Here is a 21,453-nt window from a genome sequence, read left to right on the forward strand (position 1 = left end):
GAGCCACAACCTCATTAATAATAATAATAATTTATTATTTATACCCCGCCCATCTGGCTGGGTTTCCCCAGCCACTCTGGGCGGCTTCCATCAGAATATTAAAATACAATAGTAATAATAATAATAATAATAATAATAATAAATTTTATTTATATCCCGCCCTCCCCAGCCGAAGCCGGGCTCAGGGCGGCTAACAACAATCAAGTAATCCAACATTCTAAAAACATTTCATTATAAAAATTAATTAAAATCAAATTGATGGCAACCGTTGAGCAAAATTCTGTGCAGATTGCCAGAGGAGGGAGTCAGGCTGTTAAACATTAAAAGCTTCCCTAAACAGGGCTGCCTTCAGATGTTTTCTGAAAGTCTGGTATTTGTTTTTCTCTTTGACATCTGGTGGGAGGGCGTTCCACAGGGCGGGCACCACTACCAAGAAGGCCCTCTGCCTGGTTCCCTGTAACTTGGCTTCTCGCAGGGAGGGAACCGCCAGAAGGCCCTCAGAGCTGGACCTCAGTGAATGATGGGAGTGGAGACGCTCCTTCAAGTATACTGGCCAAGGCCGTTTAGGGCTTTAAAGGTCAGCACCAACGCTTTGACTTGTGCTCGGAAATGTACTGGGAGCCAGTGCAGGTCTTTCAAGACCGGTGTTATGTGGTCTCGGTGGCCGATCCCAGTCACCAGTCTAGCTACCGCATTCTGGATTAGTTGCAGTTTCTGGGTCACCTTCAAAGGTAGCCCCACGTACAGGGGATTGCAGTAGTCCAAGCAGGAGATAACCAGAGCATGCACCACTCTGGCAAGACAGTCCACACACAGGTAGGGTCTCAGACTGCGTACCAGATGGAGCTGGTAGTCAGCTGCCCTGGACACAGAATTGACCTGTGCCTCCATGGACAGCTGTGAGCCCAAAATGACTCCCAGGCTGCGCACCTGGTCCTTCAGGGGCACAGTTACCCCATTCCCTTAGGTTCCTGCTCTCTTGTTGCCAAATCTCCTGCTATCTTCCCCTGCTTCCTGCCTTGGAGCCCAAGACCCTTATTTGTTTTTTAAAAATCATTTTATTTATTAAAATGACAACAGGGACTTCAACAACACACAAGAAAACAAAAACAAAAAACCCCAATGAAACAAAATAAATCTAAGCACAGTGTACTTTCATTCACATTCCTTGAAAAAAAGGGTATTTGTCAGACTCCACCTCCCATCAGCCCCAAGCAGCACAGCCAATGGCCAGGGATGGTGGGAGTTGTGGTCCAGCAATATCTAGAGAGCCACAGGTTCCCCATTCTTGCTTTAGATCAGCTAATTTCTGCCTTGGGTCCCCAGATGTTGTTGGACTACAACTCCCATTATCCTTGACCACTGGTCCTGCTAGCTAGGGATGATGGGTGTTGTAGTCCAACAAAATCAGGGGACCCAAGGTTGAGCAAAACTACTCTAGACAGTCAGATTGCCACATCTACATGGTCAGCAAGAGCAAAATAGGGAAAATGGGAGCGAGGGAGGGAGGGAGGGAGGGAGGGAGGGAGGGAGAGAGAGAGGGAGAGAGAGAGGGAGAGGAAGAGATAGGGAAGGAAGGGGAAATAACTCACCTAACTTTCCAAACAACTCCACTCCCAGGGCAGCATAGATGAAAAAGAGGAGCATAAAGAGTAGGCCGAGGTTCCCTACCTGGAAGAGAAGACAGTTAAAGAAGGGTCAGGCAAGTGGGGGGTGTGTGTGTGCAAGTAGAGAGGAACCATTGCATATCAAAGGCCAGTCTTTCTGGTGTTTCTGTCTCTTGGTCACACTGAACTTTCTGCTCCCGCACACAGTAGTTATGAGGAAAGGAAACTCTCTTTCCAAACCAGACTGCAGCGTCTGCATGCAGTCAACCTGTTAAGTTGTGGGTGAGCATATCAGACGACACAGCGATTCTTCAAACAGCTCTTGTTTATTCACAGGCCAGAACAGAACTGAACTCAAGGGTTCAGCCAGTCTGCTTATATAGAGCTCCACTAGAACGCAACAGTAACCATTTTCTGTAACTATCCAATCACTGAACGTCACTTTCAATCCCTTATTTGCATATGTGGACCTGAGTGAAAACTATCTACAGTATCCCCCCGCTGGCCCAGGGTGAGAACTTAATTCATAACACAACCTCTCCTCCACCCTTTTCATGCCCTTTCTGGTTCTGGGAGACAAGTGGGGACGGGAACTTGTCGCAGCAGGAGGGGGAGACACTTGTGACTCTTCATTAGCCTGACTCATCTCTGCCTCTTGCCCTCTTTCCTCTCCTGCTTCTGCCTCTGATTCTGGACTTCTCTCTGCCACAGACTCTCCCAGCTCACTAAGTCCTGTTACCTCTCCAGCTTCCGACACTTTCTCCTCTCAGTCTGCCCCGTTTTCCCTCTGACCACTCATTGTTTTCCCACCACCACTCCCCGGGCTCTGAGCCTTCTTCCCTTGGTGTTTCCCCAGCCACCACTCCTCTACGTCCAACCAGTCCATGACATCCCGGCACTTTTTACACCCTCCTTGCAAAGGATTCCAGTTGCATGGGATCGACTGCTCCCATGTGGGTCCCTACTGCAGATGTGAGACCGTAACATGTCAAAGCGGCTCCCAGGTTGCTGGACGCATGTGCAAAAGGGGCCCCTTGCTGCCAGAATCAGGCCTACAGTGGGGAAAATAATCCCCAAGTCGGCTCCTGTTCTGCCCGCCATCTGGGGCTCTGGAAAATTATGCAAGTGGGTATTATCCTATCACAAATAATCACCATCCCTTGCTCCTCTGCCTTCTGGCTCATTTCAGAAAGCCACAAATGGCTGGCTTCCCACTGGGAACCATCAACTGAAGAGATGGGCGGAGAGCTGGCTTGAAAATATGACTCTTTAGCAGTGGCACATGGCACATAAGGGGGGTGGAATGATTTTCTTCCTGACTCCGAGTATGCAAAGTCAGGGTGAAATTTGCCTTGGGCACAACTATGTGCATTCTGAGCTTGAGGGAATAAAAAAAAAGAATCAAAATTCAATCCTGAGAAAGTCTGCACCCAGCTTAAATGATGCAAAGTACACATACCATCTGATTTGCATATATTAAGCTGCAGCGGTTGTCAGGGCAGGTGGGATAATATATGCTCCACCCTCGTTTCCAAACTAGGGATGGGTGAACTCCACACCAGGGTCCCTGGAAACAGGTGCAGCTTAGCAACATTCCAGCAGCTAGCCAGGAAGAGAGGCGTCCAGTGAGACCTTCACATGAAGCTGTTCCTAAAAGCACAGCTCTTATAATAGCATGACTCCTCATTGGTTTAAATGTCTCTCGCCAAGTACTTGCAAGAATTCGAGGACACATTTCAGTCAGTTTTTTGGGGGCAGGGGAAAGACATTTAGAGAGATTTTTTTTTTAAAAAGAAATTGGGTCCTCCCTTAAAGAGGGCATGTATTGTGGTGAGACCTGGAAACCTATTTTTTTTTTTTTTTGCAAGTAAATTTTTATTCAGAATTTGTACAAAAAAAAAAAGAAAAAAGAACTAACAGATACAAAAATAAACATTTTAACATAAATTATTCATCCTATTTTCATACTATACAAAAAGAAAACATACAATCATACAAAAAATAATAATATAACCATTAGGCTCTCCTTAGCCTTTGACTTCCCTTCACCCTTTTGGTAAGTATCAAATAAATCTCGGATTGCGTAGTTAGTTTATTAAAGTTTATAGTTATTAGCTGATAAAGTTTTTCTAATACCGCCAGTTCCTCCTATATATCCGTTCCAATATATTTCCAAAATTTACTCCAATTTTTTTGAAATTTCTGGTCGTCTTGGTCTCGTATTCTGCCTGTTAATCTATCTAGCTCGGCATAGTTGATCATTTTGACCTGCCAGTCACTTATGTTAGGAATAGTTTCTATTTTCCAGTTTTGTGCCAGCATAATTCTTGCGGCTGTGGTGGCATAGAGAAATATTTTTTTATCTTCATTTTTTATTTCCTTACCCATTATTCCCAGCAAAAAGGCCTCAGGTCTCTTGGGAAAAGTATATTTAAAAACTTTTTTAAGTTCATTATAAATTGCTTCCCAAAAAACCTTCACCTTGTTGCATTGCCACCACATATGGTAGAGGTCTCCCTCCACTTCACCACATTTCCAGCATGTCTTATTTTCTGATCTATAGATTTTAGCCAATTTTGCCGGCGTAAGATACCATCTATAGAGCATTTTCCAGACATTTTCTCTCAAACTCGTACAGGCCGTAAATTTAATATCTCTATTCCACAATTTCAACCACTTTTCAAACTCGATGTTATAACCGAAGTCAATTGCCCATTTAATCATTGCCTCTTTGACTTCCTCGTCTTTTGTATGCCATTCCAGTAATATGTCATATAATTTAGACAATGTTTTGTTTTTACCTTCTATTATTTCTATATTAAATTTTGATTTCTTGTCCTCAAAGCCCATTTTTCTTTTATCTTGTTTTAACATATCATTCACCTGATGATATTGTAGCCAACCGGTGAATTGATCCTTTATTTCCTCATACGGTTTAAGTTTAAGCCCTTGTTCTGATTTTCTTACCAAATCTTCGTAGGTGGCTGTCTTCCCTTCCATGTTGTTTTTTTTTATTGTTAAGACCTCTACTGGTGAAATCCACCATGGTGTTTTTCTTTCGAGAAGGTTCTTATTTCTTTCCCAGACCTGATATATTGGTCCCCTGAAAATGTGGTTTAAGAAAGCCCTGTGGACTTTCACCTTCTCGTACCAGAGATATGCGTGCCACCCATACCGATTATTGAAACCTTCTAAATCCAGTAGGTCTCTGTTCTCCAATTTTATCCAATCTTTTAGCCAAAGTAGGCACGCTGCTTCATAATATAGGCTCAGATCTGGGAGAGCAAAACCTCCTCTTTCCTTTTTATCAGTTAGTATTTTCAGTTTAATCCTTGGTCTTTTCCCCTGCCAGATGAATTTCATCAGGGTTCTCTGCCATTCTTTACATTGTTTTAAACCTTTAATAACTGGAAGAGTTTGAAATAAAAACAACATCCTCGGCAAAACGTTCATTTTAACCACTGCTATCTTCCCTAAAAAGGAAAATTTCATCCTCCCCCATATTTCCAGATCTTTCTTTATTTTTTTCCATGTAACTTCATAATTATCTTTATATAGGTTTATGTTTTTTGCCGTGATCCACACTCCCAAATATTTCACTTTTTTCACCACCTTGATTTCCACTTTTTGTTCTAGATCTTTCGTTTCTTCCTTAGTTAGATTTTTAACCAGCATTTTAGTTTTATTCTTGTTTACCTTAAAACCTGCCACCTCTCCAAATTCCTCAATTTTTTGTAATGCTTCTTTTACACTATCTTGTGGATCTTCCAAAGTCAGAACAATATCGTCGGCAAAGGCTTTAATTTTGAATTCCTTCTTTCCTACTCTAATTCCTTTCACTTCTGTTGCCTCCCTCAGTCTCTTATTAAGTACTTCCAAAATTACAATAAATAATAAGGGGGACAGGGGGCAACCTTGTCTGGTCCCTTTATAAATGTTAAAATATTCTGTTGTATTATTATTTATCACCAGCTTTGCTTTCTGTTCTTTGTATATTGCTTCTATGCCTCTTCTAAATTTTTCGCCAATTCCCATCCTTTCCAAAACCTTCTTTAGGAAGTTCCAGGAAACATTGTCAAATGCCTTTTCGGCGTCTATGAAAACCAGTGCGGCTTTTCTGAGACCTGGAAACCTATTTTGTGGATGGGTACGATTGGTCAGCCACAACACCCAGTTGGTAGGTCCCTCGAAGCTGGGTGCAATCTGGCCAATGGGATGCAGTCCAAATTGTTCGAGGGACCTATTTATGCCCATGCACGTAGAATCATAGAATCATAGAGTTGGAAGAGACCACAAGGGCCATCGAGTCCAACCCCCTGCCAAGCAGGAAACACCATCAGAGCACTCCTGACATATGGTTGTCAAGCCTCTGCTTAAAGACCTCCAAAGAAGGAGAGTCCACCACATTCCTTGGCAGCAAATTCCACTGTCGAACAGCTCTTACTGTCAGGGAGTTCTTCCTAATGTTTAGGTGGAATCTGCTTTCTTGTAGTTTGGATCCATTGCTCCGTGTCCGCTTCTCTGGAGCAGCAGAAAACAACCTTTCTCCCTCCTCTATGTGACATCCTTTTATATATTTGAACATGGCTATCATATCACCCCTTAACCTGCTCTTCTCCAGGCTAAACATGCCCAGCTCCCTTAGCCGTTCCTCATAAGGCATCGTTTCCAGGCCTTTGACCATTTTGGTTGCCCTCCTCTGGACATGTGACCCAGAGCTTCCTCTTTCGGCGTGTGCATTCAGAAAACCCGCCCACCTCTCCCTATTTTTAGGGTTTCGCGCTTGACCTTGCTATGCCGTCGTGTGTTGTCTGTCGTTGGGACAGGGGCACGGCAGGAATTTTCCCCACTTGGCTGATTGGCTGGTGCCATTTGGGTTTTGCCTGCCACGTAGCAAATTATCACAACTTGTAAGGTTGTGGATAGGTGATAGGGATGGGAGAATGCTCTCGCCATCCCTATGTGAAGGGTATTCCATTAAAGGAATCCAGGGACTCGATGGTTTGGTCAACCCCTGAGAGGGGGTTGTGCCCGTGCCTGAGTCCAGGGGGACATTTGGGTGGCGGAGTTAGCCTGTTCCCAGCTTTCCGCTTAGCCAGGTGTTCACCCTTGGCTGACCTATGCTGGTGCCCTGGGTCAACGCTACCTGCATGGCAGGGAGCTAGTCGAACCAGAGCCTATGCAACCAGTCACTTTCTGTAAAGTTGTGGACTAAATTCTGCCAAAAACCAAAACCAAAATTTGAGTCAAATGTGAATTTATTTAGGGGGGAGGTTTCCGGGTCTGAACATGCAAAAAACCTGAGAGTAATGCTGTCTCTTTTTATCAGTGCATTATTCATATTCTAAATCTAAACCCCACCACTTATCTGCATCCAGCCAGTCTATGACAATGACCAAAGGGTTCTGGGTCAGCATTTTTACACAATAGTGGCATTTAAACCCATTGTTATGGAATCGCTGCAGAACCTTCCGGTTCTGTTCTCATGGAAGTTCCTGGTCTACAGTTTTAGAAAATGCGGTTCAGGTGGTCCCCCCCCCTTTTTTTGGGGGGGGAAAGACCCCACAAACCCACATTCCCAGAGAAAACAACAACCCAAAGCCGGTTCATTCTGGTGCTGGCAGGCTTACCTGCGGGAGGGCTTGGACCACTGTGTCCAGCAGTGCCCGCATCCCTGTGGCCATTTTGAGCAGCTTCAGTACTAGAAGGGAAAACAAAGGGATCAACAAACAATGGAGCCTCCATTGTTCTTCAAGTGTATCTTAAAGAACAAGATGCCCTAGACAAACCATGGTGCAGGCCTGCTGTGTTCATGCTCTGCTTGTAAAGCACCTGGGAATATCTAGCTGGTCATTGTTGGGGATGGGATGCTGGACCAGATACCCTGCCTTTGGTCCAGCGGGGCTCACTTTAAGTTCCCTAACAATTTCACTAAAAGTGAAGAAGGCTAATTTTGTCCAAGGAAATAACAGATGGGAGAGAACCACCTTGGACGCCAGGGCTGGTAGTCAGTGCTGTGCTATTTCAAAGTGTTGGTGCTGACCTTGAAAGCCCTAAACGGCCTTGACCCAGTATACCTGAAGGAGCATCTCCACCCCCATCGTTCAGCCCGGACACTGAGATCCAGCGCCGAGGGCCTTCTGGCAGTTCCCTCATTGTGAGAAGTGAGGTTACAGGGAACCAGGCAGAGGGCCTTCTCGGTAGTGGTGCCCACCCTGTGGAACACCCTCCCTTCAGATGTCAAGGAAATAAGCAGCTATCCTATGTTTAAAAGACACCTGAAGGCAGCCCTGTTCAGGGAAGTTTTTAATATTGAATGCTGTACTGTTTTTAACATTTGATTGGGAGCCACCCAGAGTGGGTATAAATAATAATAATAATAATAATAATAATAATAATAATAATAATAATTTTCCTACCCAGGGCGACATGTTTATCAGTCAGGCAAAGTAGTCATCTGAAAAGCTGCCTCCGGGGTACACCCTCTGACTGAGGAGATGTCTATAGCTCCCATCAGTCCCAGACAGAATATAGCGAGTGATCTGGGATCTGCCATCCCAGTTTTAGGGAGCTCGGTGGTAGAGCACATCCTTTCCGTGAAGAAAGGGTTCTCCTCTGACAAGTAGCCCTGGTAGTCCTCCAGAAGCTGTTAGACATCCCAGACCACTCGCCATATTCTGTCTGAGGCTGATGGGAGTCAGAGTGCAACAACAGCTGGAGGGCCACAGCTGCCCTAACCCTGGAGTAGACAGTACGGGCTGAAGGCTCCAATCCTATACACGCGTACCTGGGAATAAGTCCCATTAAACTCTGCAGGGCTTACACTGTAAACAGACCCCGGCTGGCTTCCTATACTCACAGGAGCACCTCACCAGACCCCAGATTTACCTCTAGCAATTCTGAGCACTCTCATGATGCGGATGATGGTGGGGTTGATGGGCAGCGCGGCGTTCATCTCAATCTCCTCCAGTGTGATGCCCATGATTGACAGCAGGACAATGGCAAGGTCCAGTTGGTTCCATCTAAGAGGGTAGACATGGGAAGGCAGAATAACAGGTGGTAATAAGAGTTGAGATTTGCAGAACTGCAAGGTAGATTTCTAGTCTTAAACCAAACACCTTGAAGAATAGGAAAGTATGCCAATATAATATGGATGCAAACAAATATATACCTCCTGCCTCTTTCTATTACCACTTTCTATCTCTTTTTTTTCCCTGGCATCTCTCTCCCTTCCTCTCTGTCACTCTTGCCAAGGGTCCAAACTGATTGCCCACAGGGAGCTTTCAAAATTACCCCAAGGGCCACACAAAAATAGACAAGCAGCCCACTCCTGGTGTAAGACAAGCATACCCATTTTTCATCTAGTGGGTGGACTTTAGATGACCTTGAGGTGCTTTTCAACACAACGATTCTATGTTTCTATGACTTCATCAGCAACAATTACAGCCCCGGACACTGAGGTCCAGCTCCGAGGGCCTTCTGCTGGTTCCCTCACTGCGAGAAGTGAAGTTACAGGGAACCAGGCAGAGGGCCTTCTTGGTGGTGGCACCTGCCCTGCGGAAACCCTTCCATCAGATGTCAAGAAGATAAATAACTATACAACTTTTAGGAGACATCTGAAACAAGCCCCGTTGTACAGGGAAGTTTTTAATGTTTGATGTTTTAATGTGTTTTTATATTTTGCTGGAAGCCGCCCAGAGTGGCTGGGGCAATCCAGCTAGATGTGTGGGATATAAAAAATAATTTAATAATATTGTTAAAATTAAGGGTCAACCAAACTGAATCCAAGACTGTGGGTTGGCTGTTTGCTCAAGCACTCATGTGTGCCAGTTGATGCTCGTCCAACAAACAAAACTGCCCTATTTGTTCCCACCTGTACCCAATTTGGGCCACAGGCAATGTTGTGGGGCTCCCCCCTCCAGATAGATAGATAGATAAATAATTTATTACGGTCGGAGACCAGCTTATAAAACACACTTGGGGGTACAGTCACAGAAGGAAAACAAACAATTAAAACAATGTGCAGTGGTACCTCAGGTTACATACACTTCAGGTTACATACGCTTGAGGTTACAGACTCTGCTAACTCAGAAGTAGTACCTCGAGTTAAGAACTTTGCTTCAAGATGAGAACAGAAATCATGCTCCGGCGGCAAGGCGGCAGCAGGAGGCCCCATTAGCTAAAGTGGTGATTCAGGTTAAGAACAATTTCAGGTTAAGAACGGTCCTCTAGAACGAATTAAGTACTTAACCCGAGGTACCGCTGTACAACAATAAATTTAAAATTTATAAACACTTAAAACTTTAAGATAAACTACCGCAGAGAGCTGACCCAGAGTCACCCATGGAACCAAGTTTGGGGATTTTCTTAACAAACTAGTTTGAGTCGGGAGATGGTCTGCGCCTACAGATCTGTACACAGAATCTGTCGTCCATCTGGGTTGTCTTCTGATCTTTGCCTAACAGGAAAAGGTCGATTTTTTTGCTTTTCCGGGAGGTCAGCGAGCCTCACCAGTAGGGGATCAATGGTCTGACTACGTGCCTCTTCATAAAAGGGCCATCTAAAGAACAAGTGATCTGAGCTTCCTATATCCCCCAATGAACAGGCGCAAAGTCTCTGAGCATATGGGACCTTTTAAAAGGCTCCTTCCCGGACTGGTGAGGGCAGAGCTGAGCTTCTGGCAAGTGTAAAGGCCCTTCTTGCATTTTTAGATATGAGAAAGAAGAGCTATGCTGCCGGTGTGGCTATATTTCTCTCGATTTCTCCGATTTTATAGTCGGGGCACCTTGAGCAGTCCTGTTGTCTCTCGGTGTCTATGATTCTTTGCCTGACCGTAGCTTTTGCCTGGCCCAACCCCAGGCTTAGAAGGGCTTGAGGGGCAAAACCCAGTTTCTGAAGGGTGTTCAGGACGGCTGTTTGCCAGCCTGACTGGAACTGGTCGCAGAGGATCAGTGGGGCTATTCCTTGGGGGAGCAGATTCAATGTCAGCCATTTGTAAATTGATGTTAGGCATTCCCCCCCTCCAGTCTAGAATGGAATAGAGCTTCTAACCTGTCTTTGAAGAATCTCCGAAACCCAAATGCTACCAGTTTCATCACAGCTTCAAACACAAAGACAATGGTGAAGACGTAGTTGCAGTATTTCAGTGCTTCATCCAGTGACTGCAAGGAATGAAAAGCAGGTGTTATGGAGGTGTTCCCTGCAATATTTAACTTCCCACACACAGAATGCACATGGGCAACCAGTCCAGCTCCCCCCCCCCGATTCTGCACAGGCCAAACTAGATGTTAGGGTCAATCAGGGGGTGTGGAAGCTTTCTCACTCTCTTCTGGGCAGCCTTCCAGGGAGTCACATGCCAGTGCCTGCAGCACAAAGGTAAAATTCACCCACTTTTGCTTCTGGCTCTGTGCACCCCTGGCATGCGGTCCCTGAAAGGTTGCTCAGGAGGTAAGGTGACCCTCAGGCTGAAAAGGTCTCCACAACCTCTTGTATTCTGACTGGCAGTAAGCACCCACTAAAAGAGCCTTGCTATCTGAAATACTTGCTGAACGAGAGAGCCTGGGAATTGGGATCTTCTGCATGCAAAGGAAGTGCTCTAGCACTCAAGAAAGGCATGTTGTCCTTGAAGAATTATTGTAAACAGGTCAAAACGTTAGCAGGATTACAGTAAATCCAGCAGTATAAAAGAAGTAGAGATAAAATGAGAAAGAGGGAAAAAATACATGGAGTAATTGGAAGATAACCAAAAGGAACCATGGAAGGGCAGGGTAGTCAATGATCAATGTATTGTTGTATTGGTTAATGTATAAAAGCGGGAAATTTGAAACAGAAGAATTATAAAGTTAAAAGGAAAGAAAGAAAGAAAGAAAGAAAGAAAGAAAGAAAGAGAGAGAGAGAAGAAAGAAAGAAAGAAAGAAAGAAAGAAAGAAAGAAAGAAAGAAAGAAAGGTGTGTTGTCCATACCTTGGGTTGGTTGAAATGCTCCATTGACATGGTGATGACATTGACTCCGATGATGAAGGTGATGAAAAGGTCTAGGTAGTGACTGGTGCAGAGCATGTGAATGTACTTCCGGGCAGGCGAGTAATCAGCATAGTATGGCCGCCGCTGGGCTTCTGCAGAAAGAGGCAATGGAATACACAGCCATTAGCGCTGTCCTCTGTATTTTGGGGTGCAAGGCATGCTGGCAGGGACAGCCACATGATTTCCCTGCAGGTGGGTGTATTCAATGACTCAAATGCCTTTTTTTTTTTTTGAGGGGGATACAGCTGAGAGTTTCAGGGAGAAACGGAATGTCTCAAGCCCACCATGTAAGGGACACAAGGAACAGCAAAATATTTTGGAGAACTACGCCACCCACAAAGAAATTAAGCACATCTCTGTCATACTCCAGAATTATTGCATAGGGGGAGAAGGTCTCAGGGTTGCCCTGTTCAAAAATCACAGGTTGGTCAAGGTTGGTGGACATCTTCTGAGATCTTTCTTCTGTGTTGTTATTTTATTTTTTTAAATAAAAACACAGATCTTCTTGTGAAGTTTGCTTCTTGTGTTGGTTTTAAGAAGAGACACTGAGCCATCCCCAGACCCATCTGTTTTTCTTGTTTTTGTTTTAAAAAACATAGCAATTGCCTTGCTGGATTCATGAAGGATAAGACTATCAAGAGCTAATAGTCACAATGGCTGTATGCTACCTCCAGGATCAGAAAGCAAAATTCCTTTGAATCTCAGCTGAGGGAGATTGTGAGCAAAAGGGTACTATTGTGCTCATGTTCTGATTGTGGGCTTCCCATGGGCATCTTTGGAGGTCGGGCCTGTTTGCAAAAGGGCTTTTAAACAGCCCTGTACTGCACTTTGAAGTCCCAAATCAGGATTATTATTTTTACTGCATTTACTCGTATCAAATGCTCACCTTTTTTTGGCCAAATTACGTTGCGAAAATTAAGGTGTGCATTAGATTCGATGGTGCATTTGACTTGAGTAAATACAATACTTAAAATGCCTGCTGAAATTAAAAAAGTATTCATCAAGTGCAAGAACAAAAACAAAAACAGGGAAGGGGGCCTGTTTGATCTCAGCCAGGAGGGAGTTGCACAGAGCTGGGACTTCAATACTGAATTCATGTCTCCTGGTGAATACGAGACGTGCCTCTGAGTCATAGGAGAACTACTACCAGGGGTGCAGCATAATTTTCTGTGGATGTATGTTCTGATGCAGAATCTTTTTTTTATATAATGGATTCTTTATGTTCCACTTTGTATGCTTAAAACATATTTTATGATCAATACTAGGTTTTTCTTGGTGGCTTTTATTAAGAACTCAAGAAAAGCCTGCTGTATCAGGCCAATGGCTCATCTAGCTAAGCCATCACAGTGGCCAACTAGACGCCATGTGAGACTAGATGCCCCACAAGCAGTGGAAGAACAACTTCCCCCTCCTGTGGTTTCCAGAAGCATTGCTGACTATGGAGGCAGAGCATAGCCTCCATAGCCTTCTCCTGATTTTCTACAATCCTTTTTAATAGCCACCCATGTCCATTATGGCCTGGAAGATGCCCAGAGAACATTGCCATTGGGTGGCATCTAAATGCTATTGATAATAAAGAAATACTATGGATCTTGAGAGCTGGAAGATGTAGAGGCAGCCAAACATATAAAGAAAAACAATGAGGCATAAAACTCAAATTGGGCCACTGTAAGAACTGGGGCCCGAGTTTATTGTTTTCCTCTTCCCTCTTCATTGCTATTTCCTTTTGTATCTATTTTTTTCAGGAGGAAGGCACTGCCATCTTTTATTTTTTTTAAATGACCTGCAAACCATTTCTGGGAACATTTTCAGCTAAAGAGCAAAAGTAAAGATTCTTTCAAGAAACAAGCAAACTCCTTGAGCTGCCCTTGCGGCTGTGGTCCCCGGCCCTTGACCTTCTGAGTGCTTTCCAGCTGACGTTAATGCTGCAGATTGTTTTGCTGATGCAAAAGACAACCGGATCAGAATGTACCAGCTTAAATAATCAGATCAAAAGGAAACCAGATTGGCTGGTGACCCTTCAGCTATTAATCTCCCCCAGTCCTCTCTTGATGGCTAAAAAGGACGTTTCAGATGTCTTTTGACCAGGGTCGCCCATGTTTCTCCCAGCCAAGCAATCTGAAAGCAAAGTAGAAAGCAAATGTTTTTTTTTCCTTTTTCTGGCTGGGTGGATTCTAGCTTTCAACGTTATTTGCGAGAGTCTCATAAATCTGCTCAAAGCAGACAGGCGGACTGTGTGCTGCTAGCATGGCTAATCCTACTGGTCTCCATGTCAAAAGCAAGGCTTTGGATGTTTATGTAAAAACAGGAGTGCAGTTGTCCATGGGGGAGGACCACATGGCAGAAATAGCTTTTCTTGTGCATCATGCAAAGACTGAAACAAAGACAGGTGACAACGACTGAACTCTATTAATGTACCAGTTTCCAAAAGCCAGATAAAGGAAGAATCATCACTGTGAGTACTGCCCAAATATGGACAATCTTGAAGCCCAGTCCTGTGAGCTGTATACCTGATTTATAGTGATGGCTCTCAAACTTTCTCATTTTGGAGACCCTTTTGCTGAACTTCCGTCAATGGAATTCTGGGTATGGCAAGACTTCCGGGGTGGCGCCATCGGCAATGGCAGACTCCCTCTGAATTGGAGGGATTAGCTCCGCGCGAAACGGGTCTTCTCCGCTACAGCGAAGCGGGGACCCTTTTAAAAATCACAGGCGGATGAAGCCTGTGACCATGTGACTCGCCGGGCACCCTTAGCGCCCCCCCAACCCACAAAGGAACCCACTAACGGGCTCCGAAGCGAAGAGGGGGAAGTGGCGTGGTGCTGTGAGTCAACTGCTATTTCCGTGGAGCGAAGCTGCACAGCTGTTGCCGAAGAGCGCTGCCTTTTTCCTGGGACAAATTGGCTTCTAAAATAAGCACCCGTGAGTACTTAAACTTTGAACAATTGGACTTTAAATAAGGACTTGCGAGCAGAAAGGAATTGGACTTAAAAATTTTACTTCAATTTGGTACTGAAACGGGAAGGTCTAAACAGGAAGTCAGCCTTCCGTTTCTTTGTAGACAGAATAAAGCAAAGACAACGTAAACTAGAGCTCAGAAAATCACCTCTAAAGGATTGGCTTTCATCATTTAAAATTGTTGAACCCCCCTTCGGCAGCAGGAGAAGAAGGGGGAGTTTTTCTGGACTGTTTAAACCTGCAGAAGTGAGTTTAAAGTAAGTAACTTTCCACCGTCCTGATCCTGGAGCAGGGTGTCAGGACTAACGTTTGAAGCTCATTGACCAGAAACAAGCGCTTTTGACAGATAGCTAAAAGAAGAGGAACACAGTGATTCCATTGTTTCCTTTCGCACCTTAAAGGAACAAATATTGGCAAAATATCTGAAAAAAGGAAACTCTGTTGCTAGACTTGTCTTTAAAAGAAAGATTAAACAGAAGTTTTCCCCCTAGAGGGAGACTGTGAAACTGTAACCAACTCCTGGGAGCTGGCACCTGTTACAGATTACAATCGTGGGAATAGACATCTGACCTTCAGGACAATGTATTCAGAAGCTCTGTTGTGTGCTTTCTATAAAACAAATGCCCTACTGGAACAGTTACATGAGAAGACGAATTTGATGGCTGATTCGATTAGAAATTTTGAACAGGCAGTGGGAAATTTTGAACAGGCAGTGGGAAAATATGTGGAGCCCACCCAGGAATTAAATCAGGAGTGTGTCTTGACAGAACAGGCCCTACAGGAATATGAGCTTTCGGATTTGACAAATGAACTTGGAAAAAGCCAGATTTGGAAAGAAAAAGTTTGGTTTGGTTTGGAAATGGGGGGTTGGATAGACCCTCCTATGAAATTGGACTTTTCAAGTCTGGCAATGGGCCGTGAGATGTTTGGGATTGTGGGGGCTCTCAATTTTGGAGGGATTCTGAAACATGTTTTTAAATACCACATGGAATTTAGTGTTGATTATGGAAAAGGGGCTGATCTGTCGAGAAGGGTCAAAAATATTGCTAAGTTGGAGTTCCCACGAGTGAAAGGAGCAGGAGACAAAGGAAAATACAGCTATAATTATGAAGAAGAGCGCGAAAGGGACATGGAATGGACTTAAGGGCCTTGGATATAAGATTACCAGGTTAATGCGCCAGATTGATGGGATAATAAGGACTGACAAAACCCGGGACCAGGAGGAAGGGACGCTGGATGAAGATTGGATTTGTTTTTACTTCTTTTTTTCACTACTAGGACTGTTTTATAAAATTGATGAATGTTAGAAAAATGTTGAAATGGAATTACTTGGCTTTAGTAAAAATGTTTAAAGAATTACACAAGAATATTATGGTTATGAGAAGTTGGTAAAAATAAGATTTAAGTTTTAAGTCTCAAGGTGTTTTTTTTATAGTAAGATAAGATTAAAATAGTTTAAGGTAATGTAATGACAGAATATTATGAAATATGGAAAGGATTTGCTGTGACAATTAACAAACAGGATACAAGGAAGGGGAGGAGGAGGAGGTCAAGGAAAGAGGGTAATGACAGTTGAGGAGTTGAGAATAATGGATTTGTTTTTAAATGTTTGTGGTGTATTTTTGTTTTTTTTCCTTTCCTATTTTGAATTTGTATATGTATGGTTGGAAGTGGTTTGTTTTTCTCTTTTTCTACTTTGTCTTTCTTTTGTAACTTAATTTTTTTTTCCCCCAATAAATATCATTAAAAAAAAAAAAAGGATTCTGGGTAGTTCTAACACAGGGGCGGGGAAATGCAGGCTCAGCGGCCCAAAGGAGCTCTCGAAGCCATAGCTCAGAAGATGATGGGCTGGCCACCTCTGTTGAACCAGCGGCACTGGAGGAAGAGGTGTTGGAAACCAACCCAGCCCCCAAAACCATGACTAGGCTTGAGCTAGACAAATGAGGGGGATTTGAATTGAGATTCCTAGAGTATGCACTCTTGGAGCCTACATCTCCAGCCCCCACATCCCTAGGAACTGTCATCCTTCATGAGTGTGGAAAAAATTACCTGAAAGGAGAAGGAGAAGGTGCAAGAACCCAAGCTAGAAGCTTTCCACCTTTAAAGGAGTCTGTTCCTCAAGGAAGGTGTGGAGCATGGGAAGGGTGATCTGACTTTGGAGGAATAAAAGGCTTCAATCCAGTCCTAGGTTTCACTGGAGCACAATGCTTATTTGGAGCTCTCCATGGTGCTGAAACCACTGGGCTGCTTTGTACCCTGTAGGCTTCTTGCCAAGGTAGCATGTCCTGCTACAATCTTGCTTCTGGCCATCATCTGCTGCCTTGGATATTGACCCTTGCTTGTTTGGCCCAATGTACTTGCTTCTGGCCCAACTAGATGGACAGCCCAATTGCAAACCCTGACCAGTGGAGCCTGGTCCTTGCAGAGGCCTGACACCAGGCCTCTTTGAGTCCTTACTGTTGTCCTTTATGAACTGAGACGGGTCCCTAAAACACATTCTAAGGCTGCACCCCACAAGTGAAATGCTGCTTCTGGTGGTCAGGCTAGTTGCCCGGCATGATTTGCCACACAGAGGCACTCCTGATGCGTTCCTGATAAGGTATCCTAGTTACTGGCTCAGAAGAGCAGTGGGTGGGGAACCTGTGTCCGTCCAGAAATTGCTGGACCCCATCGCCCATCAGTCTCACCCAACAGTCCTGGGAGATAGGAGTTGCAGTCTTGGAGGGCCACAGGTTCTGGAGACTTATGAAGCAAAGTCACAATTGATATGGTACAGTGTGCAGGTATGGTACAGTAATTCAGCAAGGGGGCTAGGAAGCTCAGGTTGACATCTCAGGTGGGTTTGAGAAGACAGAGTGAAAGGAAGCGCTTGGAATATCTTCAGTACATGGGTGAAAGAAAGGAGGAGTCCTTTCAACTTGGAGACACACACATAGTAGCACCCTGACAACACTGGAAGTGACATGCAACAAGGTGCTCATGCTCTGTCCAACAACGCATGCAACGTCCCTTAGAAGAGATGCCAATTCATGCACGGTGCAAAGGTGAGGACGCACAGGGGTGTGCCACAGCGGCGGCAGCAGTGGCCAGGGAATGGTGGGCTTGACTTCACTCTTTGTTATTGTGATGCGGGACCAAGGCATAGCCCCACAGAAGCCAAAGCACACACTGCTGCACGAACATATGTGAGGCAAGTCTGGACTATGTATGTTTCCTTGATATGCTCCTGCTTCCCTTGGGGCCATGAAGCTCCAGGACAGGTCTCACCAACAGCACAATTGTGTGAGATTCTGCACACACCAGAGGCCCAGGAGTGTTGGGGGTGGGGGAGAAGAAGTCCTCTAGGACAGTGATGGCCAAACTTGGCCCTCCAGCTGTTTTGGGACTACAACTCCCATCACCCCTAGCTAACAGGACCAGTGGTCAGGGATGATGGGAATTGTAGTCCCAAAACAGCTGGAGGGCCAAGTTTGGCCATCACTGCTCTAGGAAAAGGAAACTCTGGGGCATTCATTTCATAACTTAAAATAAACAGACAAGAGACCATCCCATGCCTTACCAGCGAGAGATTTAAACTGGGCACACAGATAAATTTCCCACCTCCCTGCTTAATACATTAGAGACCGAGAACTTTCTCTCTCTGTGTGGTTAATTTTTAGATTTCTCCAGGGGACACATTCATTCCAATAGTCCCTTGGAAGCTCCTCCTGAAGGTTTGAATTGGTTTGTTCCGTACTCTGTGTCGGGGGCGGGACGGGGAGGGATAACACTTGCCAATCTGGCATGCCAAGGACAACAGTGGGTTGAAACAACACAACGGGCCCCTCAACTCCAAATGCCTACCTTTGACGTAGCTAGCTAGACAAAGGTAGGGTAAACTAGTTTGGGGGATGGCGACAGACAGATGGCGGGTCAAGGTGAGCAAGTGGGAAATTTGCTAGCTATGTAGCGTTCTGCTGATGTTGAACTGCACTCCTTCCCTCTGTCCATGGCTTCTCAATCGTCATGATGCTCCTCTGTCCCTGAAACCTGTTCTGAAAACTTCTGAGAAGGAAGCGGCCATGGGTGAACCTTCTTCCCACTTTGACTGGTGTTGTTGATTCAGCCATAGCATCTTTCCCCATCCAGTTAAAAGCGCCAAGTGACAACATGACTAGGCCAAGCCCAGCTCAGTTCTGCTGCAACTCACAGATATGACCACTGGCCACGGACACACACTCACAGATCCACCACAAGCCACAGAGAAGGAGTCGCGCGTCAGATCTTTCTGAGTCTGCCATCTTTTTTTTTTTTGCTAAGAAGTCACCTATAGAAAACCAAAGCAAAAGCACCCAAAGCCTTCAGGATAGAAATAATGGGAGGAACCGCTTCCACCATTATTTCAGTTCTTCGTTACGGTGGGAGGGGGAGGATATGTTTAGATCAGGGGTGGGACCAGACACTACACATCCTTACCTGGCTCTTGGGACTCATACACCTCACCACCCCGTCTACTCCATGAGTCCTCCTTGAGTCTTATGCCCAGGGGGAATGTTTCTTGCTTGCTTAAGAGGAGGGTGGAAGTGTGTGCAGGAACCTCTGAGTGACTAGAATGTGACCTGTGATGCTAACGTAAGTGTTGTATCCATTGCCCCACCAGCGTGTGACCCCCCAGAAAGTTGCCTAAAACTACCGTATTGCCCCAAATATAAGCTGCACCTTTTTTTTTCCAAATTCCAACTGTGAAAAGTCAAAGTGTGACTTATATTCGGAACCAGCCTCCTGGCACTACCACCCTGAACAGGGGGTGGGGGAGGCAGGCACACAGCGTGCTCAAAACCAAGCACCGGCCCTCCCCCTGCCCCCCGTTCAGGGCGGTAGAGCCGGGAGGTGGGTGCACAGCGCGCTCAGAACCAAGCGTCGGCACCAGCTGCTCCCTCCCTCACCCAGGGCGGTAGTGCTAGGAGGCTGGCCGCCCCCACAAATAAGCCTTCAAATTTAAAGATGCGGCTTATTTGCGGGTGCATCTTATATTCGGGCCAATACGGTAAATGTGGCCCTCAGCTGAAAATCACCAGTTGTGTGGTCTCTGCTGAGGATCTTCCCCCAGTTCCTACTGCTAGGCAGACTAGGGTTTCATAAGAGGCTGTGGCATGTAACACACCAGGATGTTGCTTTGAGAAACATCCTGAGATAAAACAGGTTGTTGTGACCTGCGATGAGGCTCCTGCTGCAAAGATCTTTGTGGAATTCCTTCCAGTCAATCATTCTTATTTAAATGTTGCTGCTGTGCTTTAAATTTACATTACACTGCCTTGTTTATACTGCTCCTTCTGTTCTCATTGCCTTGCCTGGCTGTTTCAACATTGCCCTGCCTTGATTTTTTTTTTATGGAGTTGTTTCAATTCATGCTATTATTCTGCCGGTGCTCTTATGTGCCAATAAGCCATTTAAGGGACTTTGGTTGCAGTCGTGGGTCCATGGAGCTGATCGCAGGCTCTGCTTCTATACCCCAGTGGATTGCAAAGATGCAAATTCAAACCCAGATTAATGGTGCCGTTTCCTGACCCCAGAAACAAGGAGTCCACCCCAGAATTCCCCAAATGAATAACCTTGAGCTTGCTCTGATCACACCTATTTATGACCACATGGCAGCTAAATAATATTTAGGGTAGGCATGTGGTTATGTAGGGCAGAAAGAAAAAACACAAGGAAGAAACCAACCAAAAGCAGGTGTTCCTGCCTTCACTGCTCCCCAGGGATGGACCATATTGAGCTTCAAGCATCTTGGGCGCTTAAGAAACTGGAATGGAGGGAGCAGGTGGAAGTTTGTGAGACATTTCCAAGATTGAGGCAGGCAGGAAAGACGCCCAAGGAAGATTCGTGTCCTCAGGCCACCTACAGAAATTGTTGCAGGGAGCTCAGCGACGGAGAACAGAACCGGAATGGAAAAGTAAACCTTTCCTCTGCACTTTCGGGAGGGCAGATCTCAGAGCACCCCACACTTTGTGGTGCTCTTGCCCTTTCTGAACTCATCTCGCAGCTGCCTCCAGGCGCCCGTCTCCTGGGAGCGGAGGCAGAGCCGATTCTCATGGATTTACAAAGGAAATGTTTATGAAGCACTTAATATCGACTTTGCTGCTATTGGGGGGGAGAAAGCCTCGGAGACTGCGATGGAGAGAAGCATGTGAACTAGCACACCCTCCCTCTCTCAGAAAAAAATATGTTGAGCTCTCTCAGATCAGCAGCCGAAGTGGCGGTAAAAGCATCAAGGCCTGGTCTGCGCTAAACATTTACATTGGTTTTATATTTTCATAGATATCAGCATTCATTCCAGCAGTGGTTGGAGGGTCAGTGTAGATGGTGGTGTTTATGTTTGCTTGGCTGGAAAATTGCAAAATTCAGCGAAGGGGAAGTCTAGGTGTTCAACACCTGTGGCACCCTCCTGAATCAACCTGCCTTTGACTCAATTTGCTATTAAAACAGAGAGAGAGAGAGAGAGAGAGAGAGAGAGAGAGAGAGAGAGAGAAAGGAGAAGGAGGGGGAAGAGGATTGTGGGAATATCTTTTGGCTTCCCCACCTACTCTGCCCAGAAGGCTGCCAGTCCAATCTAGAATCCCACCCACCCACCGGTGGGATAGCTGAATGTGCATCTCTTCTAAAGGGATTCCACCTTTGGGCTCTTTCTCCTCGACCCCCAAGCTGGGAGTCTTCCCCACTTCCCTGACCCCCACGCTCTGCCATTCCCACCCCCCGCCCCATGCAGCATATGTGTGGCATGCGGGGACCATGCACCGAGACCCTCCAAAAAAAGAAAGAAAGAAAGAAAAGAAAGTCAGCTAGTGGATCTGTTTTTCTTATTTTAAAAAAGTACCATAGGAAATCCC

At 45.3% G+C, this 21,453-nt stretch overlaps 1 protein-coding gene across 1 annotated transcript in view; it reads right to left on the reverse strand.

Moving 5' to 3' along the window:
* CACNA1H (calcium voltage-gated channel subunit alpha1 H) overlaps nucleotides 1–21,453 on the reverse strand; it is a 174,583-nt gene that overhangs the window by 18,078 nt on the left and 135,052 nt on the right. The window contains exons 24-28 of the mRNA XM_080980107.1: nucleotides 11,570–11,721; nucleotides 10,659–10,768; nucleotides 8,496–8,629; nucleotides 7,238–7,308; nucleotides 1,593–1,671 (exon numbers count right to left, since the gene is read on the reverse strand). Of these exons, the coding sequence (XP_080836233.1) occupies nucleotides 1,593–1,671; nucleotides 7,238–7,308; nucleotides 8,496–8,629; nucleotides 10,659–10,768; nucleotides 11,570–11,721 (546 nt within the window). The remainder of the gene's footprint in view (nucleotides 1–1,592; nucleotides 1,672–7,237; nucleotides 7,309–8,495; nucleotides 8,630–10,658; nucleotides 10,769–11,569; nucleotides 11,722–21,453) is intronic.

Source organism: Podarcis pityusensis (genome assembly GCF_964106645.2).
Source record: "Podarcis pityusensis genome assembly, chromosome: 14".
Taxonomy (NCBI): domain Eukaryota; kingdom Metazoa; phylum Chordata; class Lepidosauria; order Squamata; family Lacertidae; genus Podarcis; species Podarcis pityusensis.